We start from the raw sequence: 14,797 nt of genomic DNA, 5'->3' as shown, positions 1-14,797 counted from the left end.
CCGATCTCCTTTGTTCTCACTGGAACGCCACATTCGCCACAGGGGGAGCAACTGGCGGGTTAGCCTTGTTTGTTTGGATGATTCGCGGTCCCCCCGAAATTGGAAGGCGCTTGAGGCCGGATGCCCACCAAAGATCCAACTCGTATCCTCGTGGATTTCCTCCTTTCACTTCTCTCCTTAGACTTGATTCCTTTGTTGTTCGCACCGAATGCAGACGTTTGTTCACATCTCGATTGGCACATAACAGGGACACGATGATAACTCCATTTGCCTCAAACAGCTTGCTCCGGCTACTCCAGAGAAGCATAAGGATACAGCAATAAAATAGGCATTATAAGTTATGTTATCTATAGATATAAGTTGTGATACTTATGTTAGGAGATAGAGACTTTCTCGTAGAGAGATGACTAATAGTAATTTTTCGAAAATGAACCTAACCCTATGTTACGTGCCAAAAGGAAATCGGAGGGATCCTGTGCATTCAACGAGAGTAACAAGATAACAAGACCGAGGAGAGAAGGAAGGAAAGATTTATCTGGTGAGAGAAGTTGTTGATGAACCCAAGCATCCCAATCCGGCCATGTTTGCTCCCATCATCAGTCTTGAGGTCAGCACATGCAAATTCACCAACCACCCTTCCATCCTACCGCCCTCGATCATTCCTTCGTAACACCCTACCCTGTAGCTCCTAAAACCTTTTACTAATGACTATACTCCAATAAGGAAAATTCCACTGTCACAGAAGTCTGTATATTAGAATCTATTTAATTTCACTTCAAGATGGGAAGGAGAGACTTATCGATCTCTACCGAAGCACATGAAATATTCTAGAGTCTACCTAGATCTATTCTGCATTATTTCTTCTCATAACTTAAAGCGAACAGATCAACCAGGACGAAAGCTCACTGACTAAGCAAGCGGTCCCTGCAGAATCTTTAACAAAGTTAGCGATCCATATCGAGTCTATTCGTGTTCACCTAATATTCGCACCTAAAAAACTGCACAGAGTCGCTAGAACGGAGCCACTGCCAGGCCAAATTATCGACCCTATACCATCAGTAGAAGTGAACACTGACACGGAATAGGAAGTCGAAGAGATAATTGCCGTCCGGCTGCACTACAGAAAAATCCAGTACAAAGCGAAATAGATCGGCAATGAAGATGATAACTGGTATCCTGCCAGAGGTTTCAAGAACGCACTCGAGAAGCTGATGGAGTTTCACCGACGTTACCCTAGCCTCCTTGGACCGCCGAAACGATTGCATCTCTGGGCAGAAGCCGCGTTAAATGACCAATACTGAACCAGATCATCCCAATGACGATAGACCCGCATGGTAATGCCTCGCCTGATTGGCCTGGTCCCTTTAAAGAAGAGGGTAATGTGACAAGTAGTCTGTTATTCAGTATGTGAAACGAGAGGTTTTGTATCCTGAAGGATGCATGTTTGGAGTTGGGAGCAGAGTTGCCGGATGGGGATGATAAGAGATTGTGGCACATCATATGTGCACATCATGAGGCTCTAGCTGGTGAACTGAGCATAAAAGTGATGGATGGAGAGGAAGGAACCTGGAAGGGACGCGTCGAGAAGGACTGGTACCACGACGGGTTTTGTTTTCTTTTCTCTTCTTCTCTCTTCTCTCCAGACTTGATTCTTCCGTTGTAAGCGCAGGATCATTCCGATTTACTCTTGGTTGTAACAGTAATTTAACAACCCTGCATCATCTACGAGGTTAAGTTCATCTAGTTAAGTACTGTTATGCCCAGGTACGAGAGGAAGAAGATCAAACAATGTAGTAGCATTATTATTTGACGAAACAACCAAGTATGGGGAAGAAAAGAAGGAGAGAGTATGAGAGAGTGAGAGACGACTTAAATACGTAGGGGATGCCTGCTACCGCATGCGTAGACGCTAGGCATCAACCATCACTATAAGTGAATTTTCATAAGTACAGACTTGAATAATCAGCTCGGTTCTTAATTTAGCACTCATTTCAGTATTAAATTAAGTACCAAGTTGAGTACTGAGTTAAGTACTCAGTTCGGTGATAAATTGAGCAAGGTACTTACTACTTTGTCAGAATTGATATTTCTACGCGGAAAGGTGGCCATGTAGGCGTATCTTCCATCTATCATCGTCCCTGGGTAGTTCCTTCTCCGACTATACCGTGGTTACTTGTTTACTCTGCCTATCCTTGTAACCTCCCCTCTCTTCCTCTTTCATTCTCTTTTCTTCTCCTCGGTGACCCTAAGAAATATACTTCGAGACATCTCTTCTCTCACTCCTCTCTCACTTGAATCGCTCGAGCTATGGATCCAGTCCAGGAAAGGGAACCTTTCCGCTTCCTCGATGCTGCTGCCAAGGAAACAACAGTCGCTCTCACTCGCGCCAACATTCGCCATGGATTCATAGGCCGATATGCGACGTCTCTTATTGGTGGGTCAAGAATGACTGAGGTTTATGTTCCGTGTACCGTCTTGACATGAATTATGAAGCTAATCTGACTTAGGACATTGATGTCATCGTGGATTCGGACCCAATCGAGGCCCGCAACATGCTTCTCCAGGCCAACGCCCGCTTTACAATAAACCCCAACAACAAACTGATGTTTTCGGGAGGGGATCGTACGCCCATCACAGTTGAGCTTCGTGGGGGAGAAGGTAGACAGTTGAAGTTGCGTGACGCAAATACAATTTCTCTTCGCTCCATCACTGCCAATGACCTGCCAGGACGTGTTGAGGAGACCCCAAGTGAGTACCTGTGTATTCTACTAGAGCCAGCTTTCGCTAATCAATCATTGTGCTTAAATCCCCATCATTGCACCCTCCGTCCTCGTCCTCACCAAGCTCAAGAGATGGGCATTCATCGCCTACTCCACCCGTCCCGCAAGTATCAGAAAAGCAGTGAGGGACATCAAAGATATTCAAGTAATTCTGACCTGGCTGGGTAATGATGGCAGTCTTATCGATTTGGAAGGATATCCGGAGAAGCCCAAGCACGAGTTACTCGCCTTGGTTCGCAAGCTGTACCAGATGCATACAACAACTCGCCCTTTGCTTGCGGTCACTTTGAGCGCGAAGGATTTGGCGCTCATCAGCAATTAGAAAGCTGGTGTGACGAGTCACCGGTATCGCCTTGTTGCATTGATACCTTGAGCATCATAGGCATTCGCATGCATCCAGTTCTTCTCGTTTCTGCATCCTCCTATCCTTCTCTCCAGATGTTGAGTTGTTTCGTCGAATGCAAGAGGGGTGAAGGAGTAAGAGGTTGGGCCGGGGGAGTCAACAGAGAGGAGAGCGGAGGTGACAATAGAGTGGAATTATAACATGCTTCAGGGAATCGTGGGAGGTTTCCCTTTGATGGATATTTCATGCAATAGACTCAGCTCTAGCCACGAAGGGTTCAATACCTGGTCAATAAAAATATTAATGTCCCATTAACATATTACATTTATTGATATTTTTTCAGCGCGTACCTGAGTCCTCCTAGCCGGTCAATAGATCGACAGTCTCGGATCACAGATACAGAAATTCTCAGATAGTCCTCTCCACCAGCGCCCCAATCCCAAGTTCCCATTTCCTTCAGTGCTTCTCCAACTCTATTTTGGTAATCTTCTTCGCTCTCATCGTCATCCCATTCCCCATCCTTCGTCTTCAGGGGATTTTCACGCAAAATGTAAAAGCATATAAAAGACAGTGGATCATCTTTTACTCGAAGTCTGAAGCTATCGTTAAGCGGGTGGCTGAGGAGATGACGAAGCAACGACACCATATATTTGTTGGGTTTGGGCGTCAAGATCTCGAGCGTGCGGTCAAAGGTGGATGTGACTTTGCAGGTGTCCTGAAGCTCAAGGCCGATAAATGACAGCGGGTAGAGATATACCGGACATCTCTCGCCCAACCTGTGGATAATGCAAGCTCGGTCCCATTCTCCGTAGTAAGCAGCGGCTCCTGTGGACAGGGGCACATGAGGGAAACCCAGGTCTGACAGAATCTCTGACGCAAGCGAGAGCAGTGCATCGGGGACTGCCCACTCCACGCGCTGGAATTCAAGACGTTATAAATGCCCAACGAGTCGACTAGTCAATGCCACAAGAGCTCTTTGATGCTTACCAGAAGGACCGCAGGGTCTCCGTAGCGCCACTGTATCTGCTCCCCATACTCCACGAATGGGATATCCTTCTCTGCCAGAGCTTTCGCAGCTACGCTCACAATGGGCGCATGATGCTGTCTCGACAATCTCTCTTCCTCTGGTGGCGATGTCTCTTCTTTGCTTAGTGATGTTTCTTCCCGGTGAGGTAGTGATATCTCGTCCCGCGGCAGTAATGATATCTCTTCCCGTGACAGTGGTGATGTCTGCGACAATGAGGTCTCTTCCTGGGGCGGTGATGTCTCTTTCTGCGGTGGTGATATTACTTCCTGTAGTGGTAGTGCCATCCTTCAACCAACGAAAATCAATAAAGTCGAAATGAGAAGAATCTTGGAAAGTTTGGTATCCTTTTGAACGTATGGACGAGGTGAGAAGGAAATTGGGTTATCGCGAAGAGTGCCGATCTCCGACCTTTAAGATAAGTCATTGATCAAGTACCGTTTTAGGACAAGGCGGATTCCCAGATCACATGCCATAAAACCGGTCTACAGCAGGAGTACAGAGTAACCGGTCACCTCTTTTGAAGGCGAGTGGCTGACAGAAGGCCCTTCTCTTGATTATTTGCCCCTATCTATCTTACGTACTTTCTTTTTCCCTGGGTTGCCTCGTTTTCATTCCCGCTTCGTAGAACTATTCGGTGATAAGTGAGTCCTCTGGATGGGGTGTCAGCGCGGTTGTCACGTTTTTTTTTTTGATCGGTTGCTTGAGGTCTGACCCTAGGCCATAAGTCTGATCATCGCCATTTTTGCTTCATGGCCGGTCGCGCTTGACGTCAAGACCCGGGGCAGCCCATCGCTGTACTTTTCTTCTTGGCTATTGTGGATGTCGGTGTGATGGGCTGAAGCAAGATTGAGTCAATCCAAGTGTTATCCGTGGCCTACGTAAGCATACTACGGCCAGTTAGTAGTATAGTAGGTGACCACATGCGAATACTGGCTGTTGTATGTTTTTGGTCTTGACTCGAATCAAGTTTAGGGATCAGTGGCCTATATATTGCAGTGGGGGATTCTGTTGCAAGTAGTAGAAAGAAGGGTTGTTAAAGGGAGTTAGAAATTGGACATTAACGGGGAACGACGAGAGGATTCGTGGTATCTTGCCAAACTCCCATTTCTACTAAGCCGACGCCGTCGTTCTTTGTAGGTTTGGTCTCATGCCTCGACCTGCTTAGTGAGATTAGGCTGCCCTGAGCATGTAGATACCCCTCTTGAATACAAAACAATGGCTTGTCAATTGCATAATGACGTGTTCTGAATGAATCAATCCAGTCGCACTTGTAATGATATTGCCAAATAAAGCGAGGCCAATACCAGACAAAAAGCAAATTGACTGACGCTAATCTGATCGTGCCTCATAGGTAGAGATCTGGTTTCCCATTCCAGCAGGATTTTGGAACTAGACAAGGTGTGGGGATGATTTAGACCAAGAATTTGTTCCTGTTTGAGCACACATGTTTTGAGCAAATCGATTGCATCAGCACTTCGGCCTATAGACTTCCAGGTAAAGGCAAGGTTGGCCATGCTCGTCAGCGTGTTAGGATGATCCGCACCGAGCTTCGTCTTGCGAGTCTCCATGACCTGCACCTCGAGCTGCTCCGCCTCTTCCCAACGGCCCTGGTTGCATAACGTCGACGCTAGGTTGGCCATGCTCGTCAGCGTGTCAGGATGATCCGCACCGAGTTTCGTCTTGCGAGTCTCCATGACCTGCACCTCGAGCTGCTCCGCCTCTTCCCAACGGCCCTGGTTGCATAACGTCGACGCTAGGTTGGCCATGCTCGTCAGCGTGTCAGGATGATCCGCACCGAGTTTCGTCTTGCGAGTCTCCATGACCTGCACCTCGAGCTGCTCCGCCTCTTCCCAACGGCCCTGGTTGCATAACGTCGACGCTAGGTTAGCTATACTCGTGAGCGTGTCAGGATGATCCACGCCAAGTTTCGTCTTGCTCGTCTCTATAACCTGCGCAAAAAGCTGCTCCGCCTCTTCCCAACGGCCCTGACTCAATAACGTCGACGCTAGGTTAGCCATAATCGTCAGCGTGCTAGGATGGTCCGCGCCGAGTTTCGTCTTGCAAGTCTCCATAACCTGCACCTCGAGCTGCTCCGCCTCTCCCCATCGGCCCTGGTTCCATAACGTCGACGCTAGGTTGGCCATACTCATAAGCGTGTCATGGTGGTCCGCGCCGAGTTTCGTCTTGCTCGTCTCTATGACCTGCGCAAAAAGCTGCTCCGCCTCTCCCCATCGGCCCTGGTTCAACAACGTCGACGCTAGGCCGGCTATACTCGTAAGCGTGTGAGGATGGTCCGCGCCGAGTTTCGTCTTGCGAGTCTCTATAACCTGCGCAAAAAGCTGCTCCGCCTCTCCCCATCGGCCCTGGTTTAATAACGTCGACGCTAGGCTGGCCATATTCGCTAGCGTATCAGGATGATCCACGCCGAGTTTCGTCTTGCGAGTCTCCATGACCTGCGCAAAAAGCTGCTCCGCCTCTTCCCAACGGCCCTGACTCAATAACGTCGACGCTAGGTTAGCCATAATCGTCAGCGTGCTAGGATGGTCCGCGCCGAGTTTCGTCTTGCAAGTCTCCATAACCTGCACCTCGAGCTGCTCCGCCTCTTCCCATCGGCCCTGGTTGTATAATATCGACGCTAGGCTGGCTATACTCGTAAGCGTGTCAGGATGATCCACGCCGAGTTTCGTCTTGCGAGTCTCCATGACCTGCGCAAAAAGCTGCTCCGCCTCTTTCCATCGGCCCTGGTTCCTATACGTCGACGCTAGGCTGGCCATACTCGTTAGCGTGTTAGGATGATCCGCGCCGAGTTTCGTCTTGCGAGTCTCCATGACCTGCACCTCGAGCTGCTCCGCCTCTTCCCATCGGCCCTGGTTCCTATACGTCGACGCTAGGCTGGCTATACTCGTTAGCGTGTCAGGATGATCCACGCCGAGTTTCGTCTTGCTCGTCTCCATGACCTGCGCAAAAAGCTGCTCCGCCTCTCCCCATCGTCCCTCTTCTCGGTATGCCATCGCTAATATCGCAGTGCTCTTAAGGGCATCTTTATCTTCAGCACCACCAAGCTTCAGCATTTGCTTCCTCGACAAAGCTGCCATTTCCCTTGAGTCCACAAAATTACCGCGTACCAACGCATACCATGCCCCTCGGTAGAGCAAATCGGCCCAAGTTCGGATTGAGCCGTCTGATTTCGGTCGATGTAATATCGTCGACCTCACGTGTGGAAACAGAGATCGGCATTGCTCCCAATTCTCATAATCGCCGGTCGGGAATATACCATGTAGATTACTGATGAAACGTTCCTTCCACTCTTCCTCTAGGCCATGCATTTTCAACCATGTGCGTACTGTTAGCTGCACTAGTCGATGCATCGTAAATTCCACATCATTTTCACCGGTGGCAATGAGGGAATAGTCCCTTAGGGTCGCAATGTCACTTTCAAAGTCATCATCATCGTCGAGTTCAGACGAAGAGTCCGTATCCACACCACTTGATATGTCCTCAATGTCTTGCGGAGAACCCTCAGGTTCAAGTTTTCGTGTTTTCTTTGCCACCCGTAGAACATCCTCTGGGATTCCCTGCCGGTCGAAAAAGCTCATGAGAGACAATAAATCAGCAGCAGACTGCCTGATCTGTCGGATGTGATCGAAGGATATTTGCCAGGTCAATGAAATAGAGTTTTTCGCCTCGGAATCCCGGCCTGCATCATATTCCTCTCGGTTAAGCAGCGTCCTAGCTTGTCGCTCGCTGTGTCGAAGCTTCGCTAGATATTGCGAGACCGAGCAGCGGGGAGAATGGTGGATAATGTAGCTAGCCGCCTGCACAATTGCGAGGGGCATGAACTCAAGTTCTTCGATAAGTTGAACCAATTCCGTGCTCTCTGCGTATGGATCAAGCTTCCTTTGCATGAGACGTAGCGCTTCGGTCATGTTCATCGGTTGTACATCGATCAGATGTTTCATGGTACCAGTGGCTTTCAAGGCTACTCCCTTGTCACGACTCGTGATGATAATAGAGCCATTCGAGGTGTCGAGGAGATATCTCAGGGGTGGCCGCATCGAGACAAAGTCTTGGGCTTTTGCCTGGGCTTCCACCCGCGTACGTGACGGTTCGCTAAGGAGCGTGTCATCGTCGACGTTATCAAGGACAAGAATCCATTGTCCTATCTTCCCATCTTTCAACCAATTTGCGAAGAGTTGAAAGATATTCGTATTGCGGTCTTGACGCCCGGGAATCTTCGCGCGGTCGGCAAGATCGCGGAGACTTTGCTCGCAGCGAGCTGCATTACTCGCATGAACCCAGAAAATCCAGGTCTTAGGCAATTGCTGTTGGACTCGATGGCAGTATTCGATGGCGAGGCGAGATTTTCTTGAACAAATTTAGTCTTGAATACACAAGCAAGGGCTAACCGCAACCCACCCAACTCCCCCCAGGCCAACAAGAGCTGTTCGAGACCCCACGATCGAAGATTTCTTGTGGAGTTGGTCGAGTTGATCGCGAGTAACGAAGTCTGGATCATGCGCGAACGGCACGGTCATCAATGGCTCTGGGCGGGATTCCGGTTGGGCTGAAAATGGATGTTAACATTTACTCGCACAGCCTAGACATCACTTAGAAGTTACTTACTCGCTGGATGGGTAAAGTTTATCGTCCCCGAATTGGCTCCTACTACAAGCCCCGAATTGTGATTGCCCTCAATGAATGTGGAAGTCATTTTCTCAATATAATCAAATTTGTGTTGAAATTTTGGACAAAAGATGGATGCTGGGCTTCTGTTGAGAGCTACCTTTCGTTCTCAGTATCATGTTGGCGTTAAGTAGTCATTTGGGTGCTTTCTTGCCTTGGTCCATCGAGGCTAGAGTGTGGGGCCACATGCCGACCACATCCCACATCCCAGGCAGCTCTCGACCAATCATAGTCGAAGACTTACCGCCCTGCCTGCTTAGCCTTGTGATCTGTACTTTTGGTAAGGTGATCTCGCTCCTCCATCATTTGTTTGCTTCGTATTGATGTGCAAGAATTAATCATAAAGGTGGACTATGTAGCGACCCGGCTTTGACCCCTCCTTCACCCCTCATTTGGCCCCTCAAAATAGTTGATACTGCCACAGAGCCAGTGTCTCCATTGACTGAAAATTTTAAATAACCAAACCTGGTACTTTTGATCGACCACATAGCACTATTGACTCCCCTGTAGTCCAATTATCATTCTAGGAAATCTGTTACGAGAGATAGGAATTCTCTAACAGAATGCATATCAGAAAGACGGTCTCCTATGCAGAGAAAATGGTCGAAGAACTAAAAGGGAAAATGGTTAAGGGCTATCAGGGGTGGAAGGTGAAGGGATATCAGGACCTCCACATTCTCAGAAAAAGACCTTTGTATGGACCATAATACGAGCCAGAATGTTAATGAACACCTACTACTATGGAAATTCAGTGATGGCTTTGCGGCTGGTGTTCCATGCACATCCATAAAGCGGCTTTCCTTTAGGGTCGATGGCCATTCCAGGTGACGGTACCCGTACTCTGACCGATCACTATGCCGTGATTGTCATTGCCTGAAATCCTTATCTCAGTCTTGCTCTGGTTCCCAGTCTCCCAAGTGGACAACTTTGAGAGTATCTGGGAGAAGATTTCAGAAGAATTCTGGTCAGCTTCCAGCAAGCGTGCTTGTTCCTTTGTTTCTTGGATGGCTAGAGCACGCTGTGCCCCGCCGTCATCATCATCCTCATCCTCTAGGTTTTTGAGATCTCTCTGGCGCTGAAGAGTCTCATCTTGTTTTCTCTGCGTGAATTTGAGATGCTCCTGGATATAATTCTCAAGATTTCGTAGTTGTCTCTCGGTGTCCTGACGCCTGGTTTTCGATGTATTCTCAGATCGTACTTGGATAATTCTTCGGAGTCTTTATTAGCATCTTCCCAATGACACAAAGCGGGATCACCTACAGTTGTGCACTCGTGACTGCAAACTGGACGGTGGCTTGACAAGAATAGACCTGAGTCTTTAGGGTCTGGATACTTTCTTTGTTCCAGAGGCTGACCGACAATCGATCTCGGAGAGAAAGTCTCGTAGCGGAGGAATGTCTTGTCCATTTTTCGAGCTTCTTGGAGAATTCTGCGCATTTGTTTCCACATTCCTTCACAGCCTGAGCAACACCAGTGCTCTCTAGGTCTTCTTTCACTGCAGTGTAGATCTGCTCATCAGAGACCTGGAGCCGCTCAAGGGCAGTGAGCGGACGCTGAATGGCTTCTAGGCCAGATGTCACATCTTGTAGCACATCTTTTGCTTCGTCCAGGCTGTTGACAAGATTTTTAAGGCCGTTGATACTTTCCATGGCGAATTGCGTGATGCCAAGTGCACCGACGGTGATGCTGAAGGGATCCATATTTTTCGGGAAATAATCGCAAATCGGAGATATGTTTCAGATTGAGTCCAAAAGCTAAGTCCACTATCGTGATGTTAGTCGAGAGTGTAGGGTGACCAGAGGTTTTGTTTGGTTGGCTTAGACCAAAAAAAATGGTAAATACAGCTGGAGAATGGCGGCCGTGGTGCAGTTCCGATACCAGTGAGCGTGAACGAGCGGGCTTGTAGAGTAAATCTACTCACCTCTTGATCCCTTTTTTGTCTATCTATTCAAAACCGGTTAGAAAATGGAACAAAAGTAAAAGTGAGTGTCAGTGCTGTCCGCCAAAGTGCTTATTTCAGTAGGGTGTGAACGAAAGCAGTTGAGCGAAGGAGGGGTATGCGCCCAACATATTGAATATATACTGCAGCTAAGCGACGAAGCTAGCCTAATGCAAACTAGTTTGATTTATTTGGTCTCTTTGTAAATGTGCGGCTATGGCGACATGCACCATAAAGTTCAGTAACGACAAGAAGGGGGTATTGAGATGGATGAAATTGATCTCGAGCGTATCCGTATACAAATCTTCGAGCTGCTCTAGCTCCCAAGCCGGCTATACTATACTACTAGGTGTGCTCTATCGGTGTGCTTGACTTCCTTTTGTAAAAAGTCTAGCCCTTCATCCTGACTTGTTGATTTCACCTCGGTAATATTCCTGTGCTTAACGGCGTTCAGCGCTACTTTTCTACTCCGGCTAGTGACAACGATGAATCAAAGGCTATACAGGGATAGTGTTGATTGCCGACTCCGGTTACTTTGCGTCTGTCGCCAGGATATTCGATTCTCACCTTTGGAAAGGCAAGCAAGTGAAATCTTAATAACGCATGAGAAGCGTCGAAAATCGCGAAATATTCGAACATGTTGGTTATTGTGTAGTTAGTGCTAAGGTAAGCAAGGCTGAATTGAATAGCCCTATTTTACTGCGCCAAGTAAAGATCATCACCTCTTGGGCTGAGGCTATAATAGCAGGTGTAGCAAGGAGGAGCAAGAGAATGGATGAAGGTGAGGTTGCGACGGAAGAGAGGGTTCTATCTAGGCTATAGACTACAGTGAGCGGCATTTTTATACACTACAAAGACAGCCATAAAAGAGACCAGGGAATGCAAGATAGGAACTCCCTTTTTACGTAAAGGGAACCCCTTCCGAAAGCTAGTCTTACACTAGGCGAACGTCTAGGAGGGAGACACAACATCTAACACTACCTAGATAAAGTAGGTACCTAGTACCTACTATTTCTGTTTCGGCCTCTTAACTAACATCGACGTTGATTAGCGGAACTAGCTTAGACGAGTTAGTATCAGAGGCCTAAAGCGCGAGTGCGATTAATGTCGTCTAGTTGTTCGCTGCCTACGTATTGGGTGAGGGTCTAGTGCGCAGGAAGTAAGAGAGGGGGTAAGACTCGCTCTTTCTCGCGAGGAATTTGCACCCTTCTCAAAGTGCACCCACGCTAAGTACCCCTTGTCGCGCGACCGACGACATTCGGGGGCAGAAAGGCACTCCAGGCTACTACTAGCCGTTCTCAAGCCATACGCTGGCCAGTTAGTAGTATGGTGGGTGACCACATGCGAATCCTGACTGGTAGATGTTTTGTCTTCGTTTTTTGCCTAGTCTAAAAGTACTACAGCATCATTAGTTTATCTCTTGGTATCTTTTTGAAATCAGAAAATCGTCTAGAATAATCAAAGAGACATACCTAGCCAGACATGTATGTAGAGAATATATTGTATTACAAAGGGACGCCTGATACATACGACCATAGGGTGTGGAAAATAGGGCTTCCCGTCCGCTCAGCCGTACTCAAGCCACACGCCGGCCAGTTAGTAGTATGGTGGGTGACCACATGCGAATCCTGGCTGTTGTATGTTTTTGTTTTCGTGTTTTCTCAGTCTGTATAATTGTTTGAGGCTCTCAAAGTGGTCATTGTCAGCCAGGAGTGGTCCAGGATACGACAATTTTTTCGGAGGCATGCCGAACCGACCACCTACAACGGAAAAGATCCCCACAAAGGAACCCGTGTCTTATTGGATAGACCAATGTATAGAGTATCGCTATACTATGGGAATCGAGGAAGTTTAATTCAGGCGTGACAGGGGGTTTTCACTCCGGATGGCTTGTATAGGTGAGGTTGAAGATTTTTCTTCATATTAAGAGCTAGATGGTGTGCCGCCGTCTATCAAAATAGCCCTGTCGCTGGCTTTCCTAAAGAGAAACAGCGCCGAAGCGTCTAGTTGTGATATCATTGTCTTTGCGTCATGTCCATCATCTATTTACAAAATTTCTACTTCTTAATGCCAATCACCGCGAGATTCCTTGGACTCTCATTGTAGTCAAAAACCGGCTGAACCCAACACTCCTTGACAGAGTCATGTTCCCTCAAGAATTGCCAGCGGTCCACGACGATGACCGCTTCGACAACCTGTGCACTAAAAGCCATCAGACTCCACACAACGCTCAAATGCTTCTTACTCGCTTGATAATCCATCTCATATTGGCGGATCTCTTCATCCGTCATCGAAGCGATATGCTCTTGCACCCGAGATGCATGCTTCGGGTCTCGCAACAACCGAGCCGTCGCGGCTCGCACGTACGCAGTGAAAGATTCAAAAGCACGCTTGGGCAGCGACCCGATAATCACTGCTGCAGTCGACTCGCCGCCTTGATCCTCGGCATACAAATTGTCGGGAATTTCTGGTTTCGGGGCGACGCCCTTGTCCACGAAGATGCGCTGTAGGAGAGCGCGGAAATGATGGCGGGCAAAGAAGCGCTCGCTGTCGTCGTGGCCCCAGTTGTATGGCGCTTGCACAGCCATCATACGCGCCGTGATGTTGAACTTCATGCCGATTGCACCGGGGCTTTCGTACGTCTCGAAGTGTTTAGACATGGGAAATCCGTGAGGATCATAGGAGTTTCCGGTCGCTTGGAGACGGGGATGAAGGGATCGAAGGACGGGCAGTTTGTAAGTTGCAGGTCCGAGGCGTTCAGTCATCAGATTGTAACAGCAACCGATCATGGCGACCGCGACAACGGAGGGATTGAGGATGAGGGAGCGGACGCCGTGATGAACCAGGTTACCGCAGGAGTGGAGAGAGACAACCATGACTCGAGCGTCGTTTGGTCGCTTCTCGTCGGGATGAACTAAAGCAGGGGAAGGGGCTTCATCCGGTGTTGTGACGGCGGACGGGTTGACGACGTGGTCGATGATAGGCTCGAGATATCCATCTTGAATATCATGCTCAATGTAGCTGATGGTACCCCGAGTGTCAATTTCATGCTCAGGCCTGACCTTTTGAGAGCCTTTGGTCATTGATCCAAGTAACTCGTGCGGTTCAAGGGTGATTTCTCCCAGCATCTTAAACATTGTCACATTCTCTTCTCCATCTGCAGGCTCTCCCTGGGCCCCCGCCTCATCAGAGGACCGGCTCTTCTCTGTCTCTACAGGCACAGCCTCGGCGTTCTCTTCCATAGCTTTTGGTGGCGCACCACTACCCTCATTGCAGTCATCGCAGGACTTTCTCCGATTGTGAACATATACCGTCTTGGATCTCTCCCTTTCGCGCAGCTTGGCGGAGACATCCATACCCTTTGCGCCCGCAATATACTGATGCTTCCTTTCAATCGCAATGATGTGTTTGTGGTAAGGTGAACTGGCCAGCGTCCGCCCAAGATAATTCTGTCCCGATCCAAAATCCACAATGTGAGTGACCGGCTCTTCGCGGCGCTCGGCCACCGTATCGGAAAGTGATGCGACGAAGCTCGAGAAACATTCGACCTCGTGCTCCTTTTTCGTTTTCATACCAACAGCCACATGTCTCGGAAGCTTCATTTTGGGCGATGGTCGCTCAAATTCGCGACGCAGGCTCAATCGGCGAATGTCATGGATGTAATTCAAGAGGCTTGAGGGAGGGTACGCGCCATCCCTCCATTTGCGTGCACCCTCAGAGGTCTGTTCGTCCGTCGAGCGTGCTCTGAGAGACTCGATGTCATCGCGCAGAAGGAGTTGCAATATGTCGTGGATATCGTGATACTCGAAGAATTCGCGCCAGTCCTCGGGCAATAATGTAGTATACAGGTCGGGCTCGCGCGTCAAAAAGTCCAGAATGTGTACGCCGCCGCAGAGGTTCATGAATAGGACATTGGTGGTCGCAAAGCCGAGGAGCTCTTTGATATATTGTTCAGGGTCCTCCCACTCATCGGAGAGGGGGAGCGGGCGATTGCGAGCCATTGTAGTAATCGGCTGCAATTTCTA

The 14,797-nt window shown here is 48.7% G+C and overlaps 5 protein-coding genes and 1 non-coding gene across 6 annotated transcripts; 1 reads left to right on the top strand and 5 right to left on the bottom strand.

Annotated features, from left to right (window-relative positions):
• Nucleotides 1–2,307: 2,307 nt before the first annotated feature.
• Nucleotides 2,308–3,102, top strand: POX_a00562 (uncharacterized protein; the record flags this gene model as incomplete). Its single annotated transcript, XM_050109502.1, has 3 exons — nt 2,308–2,454; nt 2,508–2,748; nt 2,903–3,102. 3 exons carry the CDS (start codon nt 2,308–2,310, stop codon nt 3,100–3,102), a joined length of 588 nt encoding a protein of 195 aa, XP_049973270.1.
• A 346-nt stretch (nt 3,103–3,448) lies between these two features.
• On the bottom strand, nt 3,449–4,434 carry POX_a00561 (uncharacterized protein; the record flags this gene model as incomplete). The annotated part of the gene is made up of 2 exons (XM_050109501.1): nt 3,449–4,039; nt 4,111–4,434. The coding sequence occupies 2 exons, from the start codon at nt 4,432–4,434 to the stop codon at nt 3,449–3,451; spliced, it is 915 nt and encodes a 304-aa protein (XP_049973269.1).
• A 969-nt stretch (nt 4,435–5,403) lies between these two features.
• On the bottom strand, nt 5,404–8,861 carry POX_a00560 (uncharacterized protein; the record flags this gene model as incomplete). Its single annotated transcript, XM_050109500.1, has 3 exons — nt 5,404–8,515; nt 8,567–8,714; nt 8,774–8,861. The coding sequence occupies 3 exons, from the start codon at nt 8,859–8,861 to the stop codon at nt 5,404–5,406; spliced, it is 3,348 nt and encodes a 1,115-aa protein (XP_049973268.1).
• A 774-nt stretch (nt 8,862–9,635) lies between these two features.
• On the bottom strand, nt 9,636–10,533 carry POX_a00559 (uncharacterized protein; the record flags this gene model as incomplete). The annotated part of the gene is made up of 2 exons (XM_050109499.1): nt 9,636–10,002; nt 10,094–10,533. The coding sequence occupies 2 exons, from the start codon at nt 10,531–10,533 to the stop codon at nt 9,636–9,638; spliced, it is 807 nt and encodes a 268-aa protein (XP_049973267.1).
• Nucleotides 10,534–12,298: 1,765 nt separating this feature from the next.
• Nucleotides 12,299–12,414, bottom strand: POX_rRNA002. The gene has a single exon (XR_007588093.1). It is a non-coding gene; the product is annotated as a 5S ribosomal RNA (ribosomal RNA).
• Nucleotides 12,415–12,829: 415 nt separating this feature from the next.
• On the bottom strand, nt 12,830–14,773 carry POX_a00558 (uncharacterized protein; the record flags this gene model as incomplete). The annotated part of the gene is made up of 1 exon (XM_050109498.1): nt 12,830–14,773. One exon carries the CDS (start codon nt 14,771–14,773, stop codon nt 12,830–12,832), a length of 1,944 nt encoding a protein of 647 aa, XP_049973266.1.
• Between the last annotated feature and the right edge of the window lie 24 nt (nt 14,774–14,797).

The sequence above is a fragment of the Penicillium oxalicum genome, chromosome I (genome assembly GCF_001723175.1).
Source record: "Penicillium oxalicum strain HP7-1 chromosome I, whole genome shotgun sequence".
Lineage (NCBI taxonomy): Eukaryota > Fungi > Ascomycota > Eurotiomycetes > Eurotiales > Aspergillaceae > Penicillium > Penicillium oxalicum.
The sequence above is the reverse complement of the archived record's forward strand: the minus strand, read 5'-3'. Positions and strand labels throughout refer to the sequence as shown.